Source organism: Tamandua tetradactyla, chromosome 16, assembly GCF_023851605.1.
Source record: "Tamandua tetradactyla isolate mTamTet1 chromosome 16, mTamTet1.pri, whole genome shotgun sequence".
NCBI classification, from domain to species: domain Eukaryota; kingdom Metazoa; phylum Chordata; class Mammalia; order Pilosa; family Myrmecophagidae; genus Tamandua; species Tamandua tetradactyla.
Window position 1 is genome coordinate 75,790,525 of NC_135342.1, and position 21,823 is coordinate 75,812,347.

General features: G+C 40.0%; 3 protein-coding genes across 4 annotated transcripts in view; 1 reads left to right on the top strand and 2 right to left on the bottom strand.

The window, feature by feature from the left end:
- The window catches only part of CMC2 (C-X9-C motif containing 2), an 85,540-nt gene extending 84,078 nt beyond the window's left edge, over positions 1-1,462 (bottom strand). Inside the window, exon 1 of the mRNA XM_077133120.1 lies at positions 1,445-1,462. The gene's annotated coding sequence lies outside the window, so the exon portion shown is untranslated. The remainder of the gene's footprint in view (positions 1-1,444) is intronic.
- ATMIN (ATM interactor) lies at positions 1,142-19,193 on the top strand. 2 transcript variants are annotated; one of them, XM_077133107.1, is made up of 4 exons: positions 1,142-1,468; positions 13,745-13,870; positions 14,647-14,846; positions 15,478-19,193. In XM_077133107.1, the coding sequence occupies exons 1-4, from the start codon at positions 1,142-1,144 to the stop codon at positions 17,288-17,290; spliced, it is 2,466 nt and encodes an 821-aa protein (XP_076989222.1). In that variant the 3' UTR covers positions 17,291-19,193. The 2 variants fall into 2 exon arrangements, with proteins under 2 accessions (XP_076989222.1, XP_076989223.1); XM_077133108.1 differs by lacking the exon at positions 13,745-13,870 and adding an exon at positions 13,871-14,026 and having other exon boundaries at positions 1,360-1,468.
- C16H16orf46 (chromosome 16 C16orf46 homolog) overlaps positions 19,169-21,823 on the bottom strand; it is a 28,576-nt gene continuing 25,921 nt past the window's right edge. The window contains exon 6 of the transcript XR_013163755.1: positions 19,169-21,818. The gene's annotated coding sequence lies outside the window, so the exon portion shown is untranslated. The remainder of the gene's footprint in view (positions 21,819-21,823) is intronic.

Consider the following 21,823-nt stretch of genomic DNA (forward strand, 5'->3'; position numbering starts at 1 on the left):
GACCAATGAGATGGGAGAGACTTGAGTTGCATTGCTGACTTCAAAGATGAAGGAATGGGCCACGGGTCAAGGAATGCAGAAGGCCTCTAGAAACTGAAAAAGGCAAGGAAATAAGGTCTCCCCCAGTGCCTCCTGATAGGAACTCAGTCCTGCTGGGACCTTGGTTCTAGCCTAGTAAGACCCGTTTCAAATTTCTGTAAGATAGTGTGTGTTGTTTTAAGTCTTCAGTTTTGTGTGGCTTATTATTGCAGCAACAGAAAACTAACACAGTTGCTAGTATATAAAAGGAATTTTCATGTAAATATCTTGAAAACTAAATCTAGCAATACCAAATACGAGTTGCAGCTGCCTCCTTTAAACAAAGGATGTATTCTTCCCTTCGCTGCAGAACCCCACCCCCACCCCCACCTCCTTCCATTTGTCTACACCTTGCCTCTAGGTCCATTTATGACCTACCTAGTCTCTCTAGGTATTCTGGTTTGGGGACCTTGCACTGAGCTACACTGACTCACCGGAAATAACAAAATTTCAGCAATTAGATAAGTACATCCAGCCTCCCTAAAAAGATAGCACTGTCGTTTGCAACAATCCTTTCATTTGTATAGTGTGGCCCAGGACAAGTTACTTAATTTCTCTAAACCTGAATTTCCTTCTTTGCAAAATGCGTAGTGTGTGTGTGTTGCGTGTGTGTATGTGAGAAAGCGAGTGAGCGTGTAACTTACAGTACATGGCCCCTAGGATTGTTTCGAAGACAAAATGAAGTATTAAATGAAAACTGCGTATATAGGAAGCCCTCAATCCTTCATCGCTGTATTTAGAGTACAACCTGCGCGGAGGTCTTGGATTCTTTCTAATCCTTGGGGAGTAGGGTTTTAACTGAACGCATTGCTTCTTCTTCTATCCAATTACTGCCGAGGCCACGTTCGTAGGAAGGCGAAAGATAGATGGGTGGGATCAATACCTCCTACCTCTCCCCACGTACGCCGCGGAGCACTGAAATCAATCAGGCGCCAACCTCGCGGAGACCCGGCGCGGTCCGGGGCTCGCCGGATGCTAATGAGCCGGTTGCCCCGCCCCATGCCGGAAGTGGTGCGGCAGAGGGCGGGGCCTGCGAGCTCGGCCCTGCTGCCGTGCGGGAGCCATGGCGGCCTCTGAGGCGGCGGCGGCGGACCCCGCGGCTCTGTGCTCGGGCGCCCCGGCCGTCCTGGCGGCCGCGAGGGCAGCCGCCGCCGCCTCGGGCCCGTGGGGTCCCCCTGGACCGCTGAGGGGCAGTCGGTCGCGGCCCGCAGCGCCACGGCAGCAGCCCGCAACCCCGGCGCTGCCTGCCCGGGAGCTGATCCAGCCGTCGGTGAGCGAGCTGTCCCGGGCCGTGCGCACCAACATCCTGTGCACCGTGCGCGGCTGCGGCAAGATCCTACCCAACAGCCCCGCGCTCAACATGCACCTGGTCAAGAGCCACCGCCTGCAGGTGAGCCCGCGCCGCGGGGCCGCCGGGGGTCGCGCCGGTCCGGGGAAGCCTGCGCGCAACAAAGCGCCCGACGCCCGCAGCTGGCGCGGGAAGGAGGCAGAGTCCCGGACTCCTGGGCGGCACCGGGGGCACGTCCACAGTTTGTGAATTGCAGTTGCTTGTATTCAGCATCTTCGTGGTTAGAGTCTGATACCTAAAGCAGGCGAAATAAAAAGGGGCATCCTTTTTGGGGGGGAATTAAGAGCTGGTGTACATGAGTACACGATATGGGGCAAGTACTGGGTCAAGCCGATCAAGTGTCAGGCTCAGACAGGCCATTAGTGACTGGCGTGTTATTTCGTGCCAGACACTGGCCCAGGCATTTTACGCGTCAGTACCCACAGCAACTTTGTGAGGTACGCGTTATGCCCATTATTATGACGAGAGACCTGTTACACAGCATAGGCAGTGTTGGGATTTATACCCGGGTCTCGGGTCCTAAAGCCCGTGTGCTTTCCACCGCCCCCGCAGGACCGCCTTTAGGCCTTTGCAGCCTGCCTGGTTGTTAGAGGGGAGCTGCAGAGTGGGCTCTAAGCACATCGGTTACAAGTTCCACCGTGTTAGTAGGATCGGGTTTGTTCAGGAAATGAGACCTACAGGAAATCTAGGTCCCCTTTCAAAAGGGAACACAGTGCAGTGCAGGGTGACAGTAATCCGAACGGCCCCTCCACATTATGTAAAATGAGGCCGAGATTTTCAACCTTTGGTTCATATCTGTGGAAAGCTTATTTAACATACCGATGTCCAGCTCCACCCAAGACCTATTAAATTATAATTTCTCAGTTATTACCATAGGAAGTTTCCTCCCACCACTTAGAGTCTTTCTCTGGCCAGCACTGACAAAATATGAGAGCACAAGTCACTAAATCATTTGTGAATAGGTACCTTTAGATGGTCTGAGTTGATTCCAGAGTAAATTTAGATTACCCAGAGGAGAATGAGTTCTGTCAGTCCTTCCGGGAAATTCTTAGGAGCTTTCTTAGAATCAGGCTTCTGATAAGAATTTCACAGTAGAGCAGATATGTTGCAAACGAAGGGCAGTGTACTTTGTCCACCAGTAACAGAGAGGGAGCAACATTCTCAGGAAGGTCAAGGAGCAGATAGATGTACGTGGAGGTGTTCCCAAGAGGTCTTGCAGGTGGGGCCACGGTTTTCTGCAGAATAGTTTGAGCGTCCTCTAGCACAAACACCCTCAAGTTCAGGAACTCGGGGAATGGTCTACAATCTACTGTCTGCTCTCTCATACTGAATTGTTACCAAAGTGTTCCTTCTCTTAACCATATCCCAACTTGGGTGGATGAGCTGTATATTTGTAGGAATTCTACAGCCTAATCCCTTGGTTCTCTTAGCTCACATATAATGTCCATCACTGAGAGATAGCCGTGGCAACCCTTACACCCTGAGCACAGCAGGAAACTGCCAGTCCGAGCAGGATCCTCCTCGCATTGGCCTGGACATCACTAGCAAGCAAGTCTCAGCAGTTTATATTGTTCTTTCCTCTGGAATTGCTATTTGGCATTCTGTCTCTCAAGACTTAGTTAAGGCAGTTAGCATAAAGATACCACTTACTCTTTAGGACTATATTGATAGTATACAGTAGGTTTTTCAAATTGTTTTTAATTTTTTTTCTTTTTATTTTGAGATAATTTCAAACTTACAGGACAGTTGCAAAAATAATTCAAACTCCATAAGGAGAACTTGGACATACCCCCAACCCTATCCCCCAGAAACCCATATCCACCAGTTTTAACATTTTGCCATATCATTCGTTACTCTCCTTCCAGGACTCCCACAATGTGTCTATTGTCATTCTTTCTATTTACTGAACACTGGCCAGCAGATTGTACACATCATCATCCTTGAATACGTAATACATCCATGTACATTCCCTGTGGGCAAGGATATTCAATTTATGTAATCATCTTAAGTGCAGTTATCAAACTTAAGAAATTTGACATTGATATAAAACTTATATTCTATTATCCATTTTTTTCTTATGTCCCAATAATGTCCTTTGGGCCTTTTCTGTCTGTTCTTAGATCCCATCCAATATCAAATACTGCATTGAATTGTCATCATCTCTTTAGTTTCTCTTTCTTTTTTTTATAATTGTGGAAACATAAATAACAAATTTTCCTATCCCAATCCCTCCCAAGCAGACTATTTTGGTGAGATTAATTACATGCACAATGTTGCAATACCCTCACCAACTCCATTGCTGGAACTTTCCTTTCACCCCAAACAAAAACTCTACACTCACTTGACATTAACTCCCCACTGCCCCTCCCCCCCCTCCCCTGGTAAACTCCATGCTACTTTCTGTCTCTTAGAGATTGCATATACTCTGTTTTCTTTGTGGTTACCATGGGCCTTGCATTTAGCATCCTAAATCCGTAACAATCTCATTTACTTTGATATCACCTTAACAACTTCAAAAGTATCCATAAACTATGCTCCTCTACCCCTCTGTCCCCCCACCTTTATGTAGTTCTTGTCACAAATGACATATTATATATGATGAGTCTAAAACCATTTATATATTAGATTTTATACATTTACCTTTCAGATTTTTTACGGTAGAAGTAAAAAGTAGGGTTACAAATCAAAAATGCAGTAGTACTGGTATTTATATTTACCCATGTCATTATCTTTATCAGAGAGCTTTATTTCTTCATGTGGCTTCAGTCAATTGTTTAATGTCCTTTCTTTTCAATCTGCAGAACTCCTTTTAACATTTTTGTAGGACTGGTCTACTGGTGACAGGGTCCCTCAGCTTTTGTTTTTCTGGGAATGTCTTAACCCCTCCCTCATTTTTTTGAAAGACAATTTGCCAGATATAGAATTCTTGGTTGGCAGATTTTTGCTTTCCGTACTTTAAATATTCTTCCAACTGCCATCTTGCCTTCATGGTTTCCGATGAGAAATTGACACTTAATCCTGAGGCTCCTTTATATGGGATGTGTGTCATCTCTTTTGTGGCTTTCAGGAATCTCTCTTTATCTTTGGCATTCAACAGTTTGATTATAACAAGGTCATTGGGGTCTTTTGGAGTTTATCCTGTTTGGAGTTCATTGAGTGTCTTAGATGTATATAATCAGGTTGTCGTTAAATTTGGGAAATTGTCAGCCATTATTTCTTTGAATATTCTGTCTGCTCCTTTCTCTCCTCTCACTTCCAGGCAATGTATCTTTTGCCATCCTTGCTGGTATCCCACAGGTTCCTAAGGCTCAGTTTACTTTTCTTTATTCTTTCCTCTTTCTGCTCCTCAGCCTGGATGATTTCAATTGTCAAAACTTCCAGGTTCATTGATTCTTTCTTCTGCCAGTCCAATCTGCTGTTGAACCCCACTAATGAATTCTGTTACTGTGGTTTTCAGCTCTGTTTTGTTTCTTTTCATAATTTCCATTTCTGTATTGATATTCTCTTTGTGGTTTCTCCCTTTGCCATTTTAGTCTGGCCAGGGCCCTAATTATGTTTTTAAAATATGTAAAGTTCAAGAATTCAGAATCGGGGTACACAGGTGGTTCAGTGGTAGAATGCTCACTTTTCATGCAGGAGACCTGGGTTCAATTCCCGACATGCACCGAAAAATAAAATTGAAAAAAAAGAATTCAGAAGATACCAATACATAAACTATGATTGGACTAAGAAGGAAGAATACATTTGAGGCAAATACAAATTTTAACAGTCAAATCTTTACTTAAATTGTAGCTTTTCAGAGAATCAGTATACACCCTTAGGACCTGTTTCTGTTTGCTAAAGCTTCCTGAATGCAATATGCCAGACATAAATTGACTTTTACAAAGGGAATTTATTAGGTTACAAATTTACAGTTCTAAGGCCATGAAATTATCAAACTTAGGCATCAACGTCACCTTCACTCGAGAAAGGCCAATTGAGTCTGGGTTTCTCTGTCACAAGGGAAAGTACTGCTGGCCCTTCTCTCCTGGGTTGGTTTCCAAAATGGTTGTCTAGGCTCCTGTGGGTCCCTCTGGCCTCTCCTGTGGTATATTCCCTCTCTCAGCATCTGTGGGTCCTCTCTTAGCTTCTCTGGATTTCAGTTTATAGCTTAGCATCTCCTGGGGCATTTTCTGTCTCCAAGCATCTGTGGGTCCTCTCTTTGTTTCTATAGGGGCATTTTCTTTCTGCATCCTTCACTAGGTTTCATCTCTCTGCTCTCTGTGTTGGCTCTGAGCTCTCTGTTTTCTGCTTTTTATTCTCTTCATGTCTCTTCATGGAGACATGTCATCCTCTAATCCAGTTTAACAACCATTCTTAACTAAATCACATCAGCCAGGGAGATGATCTCATTACAGTTTCAAATATACAGTATTGAATAGGGATTATTCTACCTTTAAGAAATGAGATTTATATTAAAACATGGCTTTTCTTAGGGGGCATACTTCCTTTCAAACCAGCACACAGTATATCTCCTTAGCAGAGTTTCTTCAATATTCAGTGGAAATTTTCCTTTCCATTGCTTGTCTACAGTTATTTGCATAACTCCAGTTCCTTTCCTTGTTTTTGTGTTTTCTAGCTTATCATCTTTTATCCGTGTTCTAGTTTGCTAGCTGCGGGAGTGCAACACACCAGACATGGATTGGCTTTTAATAAAAGGGGATTTATTTCATTAGTTCTTCATAGGAAAGGCAGCTAACTTTCATCTGAGGTTCTTTCTTACATGGGAAGGCACAGGACAATCTCTGCTGGCCTTCTCTCCAAGCCTCTGGGTTTCAACAACTTTCCCTGGGGTGATTCCTTTCTGCAAAGGCCGGGGCTGAAGATGCAAGTGCTGAGATGAGGTATGCTGAGCTGCTTGGGCTGTGCTACATTGCGCTCTCTCATTTAAGCACCAGCCAATTAAGTCAAACGTCATTCATTACAGCAGGCACGCCTCCTAGCCAACTGCAGATGTAATCAGCAACAGATGAGGTTCACGTACCATTGGCTCATGTCCAATGGTGCTTTCCCCTGGCCAAGTTGACAATTGACTCTTACTACCACAATTCCCTTCCCTATGAGTTGCTATATTGTTCTTATTTTATTCTAATCCTCCTTCATAAGACACCCCCTCACCTACTTCTGCCAACCAAGCAAACCCTCCTTGACATAGATGATGAACAAACTCTTCCAAAGGATGATGGGGAAGAATGGGAAATTGAATTATAGATGTTGAGTACATGTTCCTTGTTTGTGTGACTTCTTAATATTTATGTCTATATTCTATATCCTGTAAGGGAATTTGGAAATAGCCTAGCCTAGCATTAAACCTACAGTGGCATCCATGGACAAATGAAAGCTAGTGATAACAGGGAGAGGAAGAATAGAAGCAAATGGGCTTTTCTAACTCGGTTACTCCCCATGTCTGAAAGCAGTGAAGAGGGTGGTAGGGTACTTGAACCAATTACCAAGCAATATTTGCACTTTAAATTCTTAGCGGATTTTGTATTGTGTTCAGGGCAGGGTTTACTTTTTTTTATTTTTATTATATTATTATTTTTTTTATTTTTTATTTTGTTTAGCATGGGCAGGCTCCAGGAATTGAACGTGGGTCTCCAGCATGGCAGGCAAGAATTCTGCCACTGAATCTCCAGGTTGCTCTATAGACCATATTGGACAAAGACAGCTCTAACTATGCATTTACATTAAGATGACAAAGCAAACTAGTTTTCTGTGAAGGCAGTCAGATTCTAGACTAGTTATAAACCCCTCAGTTGTTGCTATGGTTCTTATAATCCTTTGTTTACCCTCCTTTTCAATTGTGTCCTCCCTTTTGCTTTTTTCTTTCAAATCTGTACCTTTTTTCTATCGTGTTTCTGTTATTTCCTCATGTTTCTTTTTCAAATTCTATCACTTAAAATGTTTCATAGACATGAAGTATTTTTGTATAATTTTTTTTTAATTTATGCACACAAAAGATATAGTACAAAAAGATTGGCAGATTTTATTCTTGAAAAAATATATAGGGCAGTGTGACAGTGGCTCAGTGGCGGAATTCTCACCTGCCATGCTGGAGACCCGGGTTCAATTCCCAGTGCCTACCCAAGCAAAACAAAACTATATATATATTTTAATCAGGACAGAAACATCACTTTCTTACTGCGATTCCTGTTTTAGTACCCCACCATCACTGAGCTCCCCTGTTCTCATTTCGGCCAGCATTCCCACTGAGTCTTATCTGATAGCAGGCATGGGAAGAAGGCCCAGGAACCAGGGCACAGAGGTGGAGATGGGGAGGACTTAGGAGTTGGTCCTCAGAAACAAGGAAAGTAGGCAGAGCCAGGCTGTCGTGTGGCCTTTGTAAGAATAACAACAGTGGTATTATTAATGTCTAATTGGCTGCTGACGGTGGTCCTGTCCCACACATGATAACATTTGTGATTTAGCTGGTCATTTGAACACATTCTGTTTCATGCCACAAGCATTTATGGAACATTTACTCTGTTCAAAATACCCCCAAATGCAACAGAAGAATCAAATATACCCCTGCCCTTGAAAAGGAATTGAAAAGGTGTAGGGAACTGTGAAAAATTCCAGATGGTAAGTATTAGATATAATGCACTAATGAAAGAAGAGAAAAGTATTCAAAGCGATTGGTAAAGGACTTTGAATGTTAGGGTAGAGAAATTTGTACTTGGGTGGTATTGGGTTGCCATTTAAGATGCTTGAATGAGGTAATAAAATGATCAGAGCTATTCTTTACAAAGATGAACCTGGCAAAGTGTGAATGAAAAAGAGATTGAGGGTCTAGGAATTAGTGAAAAGGTTAATGTCTGAGTCCAAACAGTCCCGAGGGCATGAAAGGAGAAGTAAATAGCTACTATGGGAGGACGAAGGTGAGTGTGAAAGGGGACACAAAAGGATTTGCTCAGCAGCACTGAGAGCGTCTCCAAGGTGAGCATGAATTTGGTAGTGACCCCATGAGCACTTTTATGGAACGTTTGACAGCTGAGGAACAGGGAAGGAGATGTTACCCTGGAATCTAAATCTTTTTTTTTCCATCTACTGTAACTGAAGAGAGAAAAAGAATTTGTGTGTGCTTGTGTGGATAAAATGAAAAGTGTATCATAAAAACAGAACATCAGATGAATTGTTGAGTGGAGTGAAGTTAGTGAAAAGGGAGTATCAGTTGTTGAAAGCTGGCAGATGCCAGTGTTTAACAAAAGCATCAGTCCAGTGAGACTTTCACAGGATCAGTAAAGTACTAGTTTAGATTAGTTTATTGGCATTATGTTGTTGGGCAGCTAGCAAATGAGGAAATGAAAATCTCTACAGCAAATAAAGTCTCACAGTTAATCTTGAATACTTATGTGATAGTCATTGTCCTAAGCCCTTCACACATAAATCCTCACAAAAGCCCTAAAGTAAGTACCATAACTATGCATTTTATAGATGAGGAAACAGTATTTTTGCTCAAGGCCGCAGTAAACTGACAGAGTTAAAAATTCAACGACAGCACCCACAGGTTTAACCACTATACCACTATTTAACCACTCTCTTAAGCTGATTCACATTGGAATCATCTCAGGGGTTTGGTTTCTTGGGGGTTTTTTTGTTTGTTTTTTGTTTTTTGTCTTTTCATTGTTGTTTATTATTAGAGAAGTTGTAGGTTTACAGAAAGTCTTTGCAGAAAATACAGATACATATTCCTTCTCCTACTTCTGACATTTTGCATTAGTGTAGTATTTTGTTACAATTGCTGAGAGAATATTACTATGATTATATTATTAACTATTACAGCTCACTATTTGTGGTGAACGGCCTTGTGTTGGGATTTGTTTGTTTGGTTTTGGTTCTAGCACTATAAATACCACCTAAAATTTCTCCTTTTAACCAAATTCATTGGTTTTAATTACATTCACTATGCTGTGGTACCATCATCAGTATACATTACCACAACTTTTCTGTTACCCCAAACAGAAACTCTACATCAGTTAAAAATTAACTCTCTACTACCCCACGTTGGTCCCTAATAACATTTATTCTTATTTTTGACTCTATGGATTTGTTTGTTCTAATTATTTCATATTGGTGATCTCATACAATAGTTGTCCTTCTGTGTCTGGCTTATTCTACTCAACATGATGTGTTCAGGGTTCATCCATGTTGTCACATTTACCAGACCTTTGTTCCTTTTCGTGGCTGGATAATATTCCATTGGATGTATATACCAGATACTTGGGTTTCGTCAACCTTTAAGTAATTGTGTACAATGCTGCTGTGAACTTGGGTGAACAAATATCTGTTCTGCTTTCAATTCTTTTGGGTATATACCTAGAAATGGGATTGCTGGGATTATATGCTAATTCTACACTTAACTTTCTGAGGAACCACCAAACTGTCTTCCATAGCAGCTGTACCATTTTACATTCCCACCAACAATGTACTCCCTTCCAATACTTATTTTCATTTTGTTATTACTAACTATTGTGTTTGTGTTAGGTGTAGGATGGTGTTCAAGTTTGCTAGCTGCCTGAATGCAATATACCAGAAATGGAATGGCTTTTAAAAGGGGAATTTAATAAGTTGCTAGTTTACAGTTCTAAGGCTGAGAAAATGTCCCAGTTAAAACAGGTCTATAGAAATGTCCAGTTTAAGGCATCCAGGGAAAGATACCTTGGTTCAAGAAGGCTGATGAAGTTCAGTGTTTCTCTCTCAGCTGGAAGGGCACATGACGAACATGGTGGCGTCTGCTGGCTTTCTCATGGCTCAACAAAAGGGACTCTCTCCAAAATGTTTCCTCTCTTAAAGGATTCCAGTAAGCAACTCCACCTTCAATGGGTGGAAAGACACCTCCATGGAAATCATCTAATTAAAAGTTATCACCCACAGTTGGGTGGGTCACATCTCCATGGGAACAATCAGCAATATTGAATGAGGATTAAAGGACATGACTTTTCTTTGGGTCCACCACAGATTCAAACCAGTACAGATGGTATCTCATTGTGGTTTTGATCTGCATTTTACATGAGGAGTTTTTAAAACCAGGTCTGGATCCTTAATTTCCACCCAAGACCATTTACATCATAAAACTGGGGGGTGGATCTAGACATAGTTGTAAAGTACCCCAAGAGTTTTCCCTGTGCTACCAGGGTTGAGAACCACTGCGCGCTGGCCTGCCTTTCTGAAAATGCTCTGCATTTAGCATGTGATTTGCTCTCTTCATTAAGCATGAGCACAATATCAAGACGTATAAAATTGTTTCTGCCCCTAAGAAATTTAGTTGGGGAGACAAGAACTATAGGTGAAAAGTAACAGTATTTAAGGTAGCTTAAATTGGGGCTATCTTAAAATTCAGAGAAGAAATAGCTCTTTAGATCTGGAGTGGTGCCCAAACAATGGAGCAAACATTTATTGAGGATATGATCTGGACTAGGCTCTATGCTAGTTAAAATGCCTATGTTCCATAAGCCACAAGATAAGCCTGAGCTGTTGGGTGTTATCTCAATTTTATAAGCAAGTAAATAGGCTTAGAGAGGTTAAAGAGATTCCAAGGTCATGCCACTAATCAGTGATAGAAATGGCTTACAACCCCACCAAGGTCTGTCTGATGCCACATCAGCCACAAGGTTTGGCGTGCTTTCTCCACTCTCGCATTTTGCCTGAAGGAAGCCACGAGGAAGGGTCACAGAGTGGGCCTTCCAATGAGAGTTGTCCGTAAGAATGGATATAGTTTGTGGGTTTGAGGTGGGATAAGTATTAGGCTGAGCGGGGCAGTGTGGGGAAGGGGACAGAAGCAGATAGGGTTGTCAAGGTAGTTAGAAGTATTGTGAGGAGTTGGGATTTTATTTTCCATTCCTTTTTTTTTTTAAAAGCAGTATTAGAACTCTGGGATCTGTCCTGTAACTACTTATTGAAGAGTGCTTTGAAGGTTATTGCTTTTTTATTTCTTTGTTTTGTATATATGTTATACGATACAATAAAAAAATTAAAAAAAAAACAGTATTAGGGAAGTAAATGCTTAATTGGTACAGAGTTTCTGTTTGAGATAATGGAACAGTTTTGGTAATAGATAGTGGTGATGGTAGTACAACATTACAAATATAATTAACACCACTGTTAATTATATTTAGTTATGTTAGTGGTGGTTAAAGGGGAAAATTTTAGCTTGTATATATGTTACTAGAATAAAAAAGATTTTTGAAACAATAGGACTGTACAATACAAACATTGTACCCTAACATAAACTTTGGACTATAGTTAATAGTATAAATAATATTGTTTCATCAGTTGTAACAAAGGAACCATTAACACTAATGCAGTGTGTTAAGAGGGAAAACTGGTGCGAATGGGAGTATATGTGAACTCTGTATTTTCTGCATGATTTTTCTGTAATAAAGAAAAATAAGTTAAGAAACAGTGTTAGGTAACTACAAAATAATTTTTTGGAATGTCAAATTTTGGATAAGGCTTGAAGAAGAAGGAAAATTATTTGGGAGAGCAGTTAAATCAAATGAATTCCTAGAGTTCCTTTAACACCTTTAGGATTAAAAAGAGTAGATAGAGGAATAACTGAATTTGATAGCAATGAAAGATAAACTGTATAGTTTAAAAATAAAACAATGGGATGCATGGTTGGTTCAGTGGCCCATGCACCCAAAAACAGAAAAATAAAACAAGAATAGCTACTTTTCCCCCCACTAAATGAGTGGACACAGGTTCAACAGAATCAACATGTTCCTCTTGAGATTCAGTGGGAAAGAAAAGGGAAGGAGTCTTAGCCAGAGCAGTAATTTACTTCTCACCTCTTAGGTATGCAATATGGTAGAGAAGAAGGTAGGATGTTCCAAAAGCAGTGGCTCCTTTCTCATCAGAATACTACACAGACTGGACTTCTAGTAGTGGATAAAGCCTGTAGGAATCCTGCTGCCTGAGGTGACCAATAGAGAGGGCTGTCACTGGCCCCACTTCCTTCAGGGCCAGCTGGGAGGGGCCAGACAAGAATTATCCCTGAAGTCTCCAGGGATCTTATACCTGATCTACCTGGGCACATCAAGGGCAACAAGACAGCTGGAACACCCTAAGCTGAATTAACTCACCAAGGATTTTTAAACTCCAAAAGTCAATGACATACTTAATAACAAAGGCTCATTAGGATTAAATGAGTTAATATATATAAGTGTTTGGCACAATAGGAAATGCTATTATTAGTATTGGCCACTAATAGTTTAATATTTTAAATTTCTTTTTTTTTATTAAAGGAATTGTGGATTTACAGAACAATCATGCATACAATACAGGAGTCCCATGAAACTCCCTATTATCTTGCTTTGGTGTGACACATTTGTTACAATTGATGAAAGCACATTTTATAATTGAACCAGTAACTATAGTCTATGGTTTAATTAGGGTTCACTGTATTGTACAATTCCATGGGTTTTCTTATTGTTATTCTAGTAACATATACAACCTCAAATTTCCCTTTTGAGCCACATTCAAATATAAAATATAGTGCCATTGATTACATTCACAATGTTTGGCTACCATCACCATCATTTTAAATTTCAAACATAGCATGGTGCCTATATATAAAACAGTATATAAAAATTATGTCAGCTGGCTTCAGCTCCTTAGGGGAACTGTCATGATCAGAGAAAGCCCATTACACAGTGTTTTTTCTTAGGAAGGCCCTCGATTTTAATCGAGGTTTTAATCGAAGAGGTTTTCTTCAGGGGCTCAGAATAAGACAATTGGGTGGGGAGATACCAGGGAACAGAACTCCTGCAGATGACCCAGATCCTGAGCCTGGGTCACTGTAAAGACAATTCTACTCACAAATACAGACGCTGGCTTCAGGAGCCGAGATTTTAAGTTTAAGAGGAAGCATGTTAAAGGAATAGATAGCAGTATGGTTTTAAATTCCAGTTCTTTTCTCTTTCTTAATAAACAGCTTTAATAAGCTATAATTAACAAACCATAAAATGCACAGTGATCAGTGAATAATTATGATTTTTTTTTTAGTAAATTTACAATTGTGCAACTATTACCACAGTTCAATTTTAGAACATTTTCATCACCCTGAAAAAATACTTTGTAGGGTGGGCCACAGTGGCTCAGCAGGCAGAATTCTCGCCTGCCATGCTGGAGACCTGGGTTCAATTCCCAGTGTCTGCCCATGTAAAAAAAAGAGAGAGAGAGAGATCCTTTGTGTCCTTTCGGTCATTTCTTCTTCCTACCCCCAACCTGTTCTGTTGTTTTTTTTTTAAGCAATTATTTAAAGTAATTTTTCTTTTGCAGGATGGCATAGTAAATCCAACTATAAGGAAAGATTTGAAAACTGTACCGAAATTCTACTGCTGTCCAATTGAAGGATGCCCCAGAGGCCCCGACAGACCATTTTCTCAATTCTCTCTTGTTAAACAGGTATTTCACTTGTCTTAAGTACACTTCTCTGAGGATGAAACACAGATGGTATGAACCTGGCGGGCATTCTCATGACGTACCACACATAACTAGAGGCATCAGCAGAAAGCGGCTTGTGAGAGTAGAGGCCCTGGTGTCCCCCAGGTTGGGGAAAGAGTGTGAGTGCAGTGTGAGTGGAAGGAACCGTGGTTTGATTTGGAGGAGGTGTCCAGAAGTGGGTTCTGAGACAATGAGAATAGACCCATTTGGAAAAGAGTGAGGAAAGGTGCTTTGGGATCTGCTGTGTGAATGTGTGTGCCTCCAAGGGCATGCATGCAGAAAGCAAGAGGACAGTGTACTTCGGGGGAGAAGGAAACTAGAGGGAGCCTTTCAGAAGCAGATACTTTAAGGAGAAGAGGGCCCCAACATCTGGGAAATGGACTGATTCAGGACCGGAAGAGACTGCCTTCTGAAGTATTGCCCCGAGGATTTTCTATAAGGGTGTCTCGGGAAGAGCATTTGCAAAGATATTTTCTCTGTCCACATCACTGATCTGTAGCCTGGAGCCTAACTGTTGGATATGGATTGTTTCCAAAACCATCTCCTCTCATTTAACAAAGCAAAAGTGATAAAGTGAAGAAGTCTTTGATAAACTGCCATTTGTCCTCTTTTATATTCTTTTGATTTGGTCTGCTTTATTTTATACATCTAAAATCATTGTTGATTGGCTTTGTGATATTTGAAATGTTTTCAGCAGTTGCTGTTTTTCATTTTAGTCTCTTTTATGTTCTTTCCAGCACTTTATGAAAATGCATGCTGAAAAGAAGCATAAATGTAGTAAGTGCAGCAATTCTTATGGTACTGAATGGGATTTAAAAAGACATGCAGAGGATTGTGGCAAGACCTTCCAGTGCACGTGTGGCTGTCCTTATGCCAGCAGAACTGCCTTGCAGTCACACATCTACCGAACTGGCCATGAGATCCCTGCTGAGCACAGGTAAAGAGGAAAGAAAGAGTGCCGAAAAGTCAGTAGCTAAGGGAAGAATTTCACATGAAGCTTCCTGGAGTGTTGTGTTGGAAAAATAAGGAATGGTGGGGAAAATATATAACATGGAAGAACTGCTACTTTTGAATTGTAGCAGCTGGTGAAGGGCCCACACGTAGGACTGTAACTGAAAACCCAATTGATCTTCCATGGTCTTTCTGCCAGCCCCTTTGAGATTCCCATTCGAAAATCTCAACTTCTAGCATTTTCTATCAGAGAGAGATATTATATTGTGAAAGAGTACGTTATTATGAAACAATGTCATTTTAAAGATCAAATATATATTTGGTGTAACATAAATGATAAAAGTTGCCTTATATCATGTTAGCTTCCTTATGCTTACAGATCTGAGTTGAATTCTAGAACTTGGAGCTTTAAAAAAAAAAAGTATGCTCCCTCTTCCCTGTTTACATGTTTTTGAATCTCCACCTACTATAATAGGCCCGGGTCTCAGGGTTACAGAAGAAGGGATTTGTCTTTTGGGGGTTAAATCTGATCTCTGCTGTAGCTGTGGGAAATGGAGTAAGTTGAAGAAAGCTGCATTTTAAGCTGCTTTTCTCTTTTACCCTGTCATTGTTTTCAGGGATCCACCTAGTAAGAAAAGGAAAATGGAGAACTCCATGAACAACCAGAAGTTGTCAAAAAAGACCATTGAATCATTGCTCAATAAACCATCCTCAACGCCAGACACACAAGAACTAGAAACTTCAGAAATAAAGCTGATGGCTTCCTTTGAAGACTCCTGCAGCTCTAATGCCAGAAAACAGACTCTTACAACACCTCCAAGATATCCTCAGAAGTTGCTTTTACCAAAGCCCAAAGTGGCTTTAGTTAAACTACCAGTTATGCAGTTTTCTCCCATGCCTGTCTTTGTGCCTACTACAGCCGACTCCTCAGCCCAGCCTGTGGTGGTGGGTGTGGATCAGCAGGGCTCTGCCATGGGCACCATTCACTTGCTTCCCTTGTCCATAGGAACCCTGATCCTCGGCCTAGATTCAGAGGCTTGCTCTCTTAGGGAGAGCCTGCCTCTGTCAAAAATTGTGAATCCCATGAATGTGGAGCCAATTAGCACAGGTATTCAAGTGAACTTGGGTAAAAGTCCACCTAGTACTTTACAACAACTAGGGAATACATGTCAGAAGAACAGCATTTCTTCCATCAATGTGCAGACAGATCTGTCTTATGCCTCACCAAGCTTCATGCCTTCTGCACAATGGGCTTCCCCAGACTCCTCTGTATCGTCTTGTTCTCAGACTGATTTGACATTTGGTTCTCAAGTTTCACTTCCCATTAGTGTTCATACGCAAACACTGTTACCCAGTTCCAGAGCAACTTCATCCATCGCTGCTCAGACCGATCCTTTTTCAGATGCTGGTTTCCAGTCAGGTGGGATCTCCAGAGAAACTCAAACTAGTGGACTGCAAAGTTCCACAGATGACGCAGTACACATGGACCAAGCAGTAATGTGTGGAGACATTTTTGAGAATGTCCATTCTTCATTCAGGGTTTCTACAGACAATATTATAAGCAACAGTTTGGTAGCAGAGACCATAACTCATGATTTGTTACCTCAGAATGACCCTAAGACTTTAAATCAAGATATTGAGAAATCTGCACCAATTATAAACTTCAGTGAGCAGAACAGTATACTTCCTTCACAAAACATGACAGATAATCAGACCCAAACCATAGATTTATTAAGCGATTTAGAAAACATCTTGTCAAGTAACCTGCCAGGTCAGACATTGGATAATCGCAGTCTTTTGTCTGACACGAACACTGGACCCGACACCCAGCTCCCATCTGGCCCAACCCAGAATCCCGGAATAGATTTTGATATTGAAGAGTTCTTTTCAGCCTCAAACATCCAAACTCAAACAGAAGAGAGTGAACTTAGCAGTATGAACACTGAACCAGTCTTGGAATCACTGGACATAGAGACCCAGACTGACTTTTTACTTGCAGACACCTCTGCTCAGTCCTACAGTTGTAGGGGAAATGCTAACTTCTTGGGCCTTGAAATGTTTGATACGCAGACGCAGACAGACTTAAACTTCTTTTTAGACAGTAGCCCTCATCTGCCTCTGGGCAGTCTTCTGAAACACTCCAGCTTTTCCATGAGCACTGATTCATCTGACACAGAAACCCAAACAGAAGTGATTTCCACTAAAAACCTCCCTGCTCTAGAAAGCAAAGTTCAGCTGAACAGTACAGAAACACAGACCATGAATTCTGGTTTTGAAACCCTGGGGAGTTTGTTTTTCACCAGCAATGAAACTCAGACAGCCATGGATGATTTCCTTCTGGCTGATTTGGCCTGGAACACGATGGAGTCTCAGTTCAGTTCTGTGGAAACTCAGACATGTGCAGAACTACACACAGTCTCCAACTTCTAAAAGTGAAGTCCACATTCAGGATGCCATTTAGTTTTCTTCTGGATTTAGAAAATGGGGATTGGGGACAACAGTATTAACTATTGAATGTAGATGTCTAGATTCTTTGTGGTTCTTTTGCCTTTTGTATTTGTAAACATGAAATTTGCGTATAAATGTGAGTGTATTATAAAGTGTATGATATTGATCTAAAAATGATTTCTGTGTTGCCTACCATTGCCCCTTCAAAGCTAGTCTTTCCTTCTAAAAAGTAAATGTATTTCACACCTTTAAAAACAATATTAGCCATTTAGCTAAAGCTAAACTTAGCAAGTACAAACTAACTTTTCAAGAAAAAAAGTACAAACTTTTCAAATCTTTAAATGTTTTATGTTGGAGTGTAACATACTTAAATTAAATTACACCTATAATATATTTTTAACAGTGCTTGTTAGAAATTCCTATTTCCTGATAGTAACCTGTAAAGTGGATTTAAACCACAACACTTACATGGTTTGAGACTCGTGCCGCCTACAGCTTCATCTGCTTTGCCATCTCACCCTTCTGACTTGAAGACACAAAGGAAAACTATAGTTGTCTCTAATTTTTGAAATAGTTTTCATGTAGTCAACTTCTCTACATGAGCTGTTATCGATACCAATGTTAAGTGTACAGTATTTTATTCACGAGAGGCTCATGGCTGTAAAATTTTGTGTAAAGGAATAACTGTGAGGACTTATGTGTAAATAGTGATCCTCCCAGTTGAATTAGCAGTAAGTCATCCACAGCATGGAAACATTGGGGTGCCCTACCCACACCCTGCTGTGTAAGTCATAGTAGTTTAGAGTGCTCCCCAGAGCTGTTCCCAAAGTGCACCCACAAGCTGAATCTGAGCTTTATTATGCTGTATGTTTAAAAAAGGGAGGGGGGAGGACACTTTCCCCTAAATTTCAATGTGTAACACTTCTACTAAGCTTACTAGGGCAAGAATGAAGTAACCCACCTTCCTTCAACCACCACCCATCTCTTTTCCTTGAATGATTTCTGAAAGACATCTGTCTAGCAAGGGAATTACTTGTGCCTTGAGGGTAGCAATTATAGAATAGAACTACTTAAAATACAATAGCCTGCATTTTTTTCTCAAAAAAGTTATACCCAACAGTCTGCTTCAAAGAGAATAAAGAAGGCAAAGACTGTTGTTTCAGTCAACACGAACATTTTTTTTGTTTTGAGATAGGAACATGGTCAAGTATGCTTTCAGGATTTTCTGTATTTAGGAAATTGTGCTTAATTGTTGGCTAACATTCAGAAAAGTAAGAATTGGTGCAGTTTGTAAGTGTTCTAAGTTTACAAAGAAATGCTTGGTCCCTTCGTTTATACACACTTGTGCTACTGAAGGCTAAATCTCAAAAGAAAACCTTGCAAGGGGACTAATAATTTCTTAAAGTAAAATGACGGCATTACTACTAATTCATACTCCATACATCAGATACAGAGGACATGTTGGCAGTGGGTAAATAACATACATCCTGGGCAGATGAACTCAATTTAGTAGAAGAAAGAGTTTGCTTTGATCACAGTTGCCTATGAATATGGGTTTCAAAATAAAGCCTTAACTTAGAATTTCATTATGATTTAGAATCATCACTGCCTTAATGTTTAAACATCTATTTAAGACCTCCCAATAAAGGAGAAATGCATGTTTGTTTATGGCTTTTTGTAAATATAAATGCATTGATCTATGGCTTAAACAACAAAAAACACTATTTCTGTGGCAGTATCTGTTAATCTAGCCAATAGAATTATTTGCAGGAGCATGTAATAGAGTTCTTCAAGAACTGTTCCCCCCAAAACCTTAGTTACCTGAATTGTTCTAAAAGTATTTGTAAAAACTGAAATTCAGTGATTAAAAAGAATTCTACCATTATTTTGTGTGTGTGTTTTTTTGTGTGTTTGACTACTTCAGTCTACTTATAAGGTGATAAAAAGAATTCTACCATTATTTTGTGTATGTGTTTGTGTGTGTGTGTGTGACTACTTCAGTCTACTTATAAGGTGACTTTTGTTGCCTTTTCAAAAATGCATTTCAGAAAGTCACATAATGAAATGATTGTACCTGGTTGTTGTTTTACCGTTGTTCATATAAATATTGTTCTAGTTTGCTAGCTGCTGGAATGCAATATACCAGAAATGGGATGGCTTTTAAAAAGGGGAATTTAATGAGTTACAAGTTTACAGTTCTAAGGCCAAGAAAATGTCCCAATTAAAACAAGTCTATAGAAATGTCCGATCAAAGGCATCCAGGGAAAGATACCTTGGTTCAAGAAGGCCGATGAAGTTCAGGGTTTCTCTCTCAAGTGAGAAGGCACATGGCGAACACAGTCAGGGCTTCTCTCTCAGCTGGAAGGGCACATGGCAAACACGCCATCATCTGCTAGCTTTCTCTCCTCATTCTACAGCGTCATTAGCTAGCTTTCTCTCCTGGCTTCCGGTTTCATGAAGCTCCCCGGGAGGCGTTTTCCTTCTTCATCTCCAATGGACTCTCCGCTTCGTGGTTCTGCAGCATTCTCTGCTCTCTCTGAATCTCTCTGAATCTCTCATTCTCCAAAATATTTCCTCTTTTATAGGACTTCAGAAACTAATCAAGACCCGCTCAAATGGGTGGAGACATGTCATCCCCTAATCCAGTTTAACAACCATTCTTAACTAAATCACATCAACCAGGGAGATGATCTCATTACAGTTTCAAATATACAGTATTGAATAGGAATTATTCTACCTTTAAGAAATGAGATTTATATTAAAACATGGCTTTTCTTAGGGGGCATACTTCCTTTCAAACCAGCACAAATATGCTGACAATTTTCTTAATAGTAAATGAAAAGACCCTCCATTACCAAAGTTCTATTTTGATTTTGATCAGAAATATAAACCTTTGGATTTAATTTTTCGGAAAATGTATTCAAAGGAAACTATTCCAATGCATGCATTTGCCATATATGACAATGTTTTATCTTTGTAAATAATGATGTAGTTCTGGCTTAAGAGGGTTAGAATATATGAGTAGTTCTTGGCTCAGTCACTGATTTGCAAGAAGCCAAATCAGTGTGTTTCTGATATCCTTGAGATAAAAAATAAAGTATTTAGGAAAAAAGTATAGATTTACCTGAAAGATGCTGAATAAGGTTTGAAGCCACTTTGATCTGAAGAAAATAAACATCAATCTAGGAATAGTTTCATTAATAGTAGCAAATGACAAGGTGGTATTTTCACTTAGCACTCAATTTCAGAATGTTTATCTTAATTCCAGTTCAAATCTAATATTGACTCCATGGAGCATTGTTATATGATATATTTAAAGCAGTGCTTCTCAAACTCGTCCTCTGAAAGCTTTCAAAGAAAGGAAAGAATGAACATGTAACTCTGAGAAATTTAGGGGTAAAGGAAGTGTGAAGCATTAAACAGTTTTCTTTTTCTTCTCTCTCACAATGTATCTTATGTGTTTTCACCCAGAAGTGTTTTAAAGTACCATTGATTAGATTTGACACTTAAGAGAGGACAGCATGTTAACTTTTGGCTACATATATCACTGATAACACTCAACATACTCCCAGTATCCAAAAAGCTCTCATTGTTATATGACATGAATTTTAATTTAGTTTCTTCAGCAAGATGAGGGCTAGTAAATGTTCTTAAAGCCAAGAAGATGAATAAATACCCATTATTTCGCAATTGTGTAATGCCAAAGGCATTGTTCAAACTTTTTTTATTAGTAGACACACTGATACATTAGTTTGCATATCAAGAGAGGCAGGCTAAAGTACAAATGGGGACAATTCTCAGGTTGTCTTCAAACGTTAACAAATGTGGGCACTATATTTTTAAATATGCCTGTTAGAAAAGAGCAAATGTCCAGACTACAAGAATGAGTAAAAGCAGAACTGTCTATAAATGAACTGGAAGAATACCAATATTCATTCAGTTCTTCCAACAAACCAGAAAACACTTAATACAAATTTTATATTGCCTAACCAAAAATAACAAAATTAAATATATATGTAACTTTGTTCTAAATCCACAAATCCCAAAATAGTGAAGCTTGGCCTATAAGAAACTCAATACCACAGACCTCCCGTTAACTTTTGATATTTTATACTCTGAAGCAAGTTAATACAGGACATGAGACTGAAAAAACAAAAAATAAGTGATACTCTCTTTTCCTTTAGCAGTGAAATAGAGTCAAATATTTCTGAAAACAAGAAAAACTTTTTGAAATACATTTTCTCCTTGGTGACTCTTACTCTCAAAAGTACCTACGTTACCTCAACATGAACAAATACTTTTATTTTTCGCCAAAAAGACTGAGCTTATTAGCATGGTACATCTTCTTACTACTTCTGCTTGCAGCTTTCTACTCTTCACTTTCTGCTGATCCACTGCTTTTCCAAGTCCTGGCTGAAATATTTGGTTTTATGAGTGCATCTCAAACATGTTGCAGCTTAGAACTGAATTGAAAGTGATCCCTCTCCTACTTTATCTTCTTTTTCCTGTGCTGCA

Coding starts and splice junctions, on each gene's coding strand:
- ATMIN (XM_077133107.1), top strand. CDS start 1,142: ATGGCGGCCTCTGAGGCGGCGGCGGCGGACCCCGCGGCTCTGTGCTCG. Junction 1,469..13,744: donor TCAAGAGCCACCGCCTGCAG/GTGAGCCCGCGC, acceptor TTTCTTTTGCAG/GATGGCATAGTAAATCCAAC. Junction 14,847..15,477: donor GAGATCCCTGCTGAGCACAG/GTAAAGAGGAAA, acceptor CATTGTTTTCAG/GGATCCACCTAGTAAGAAAA.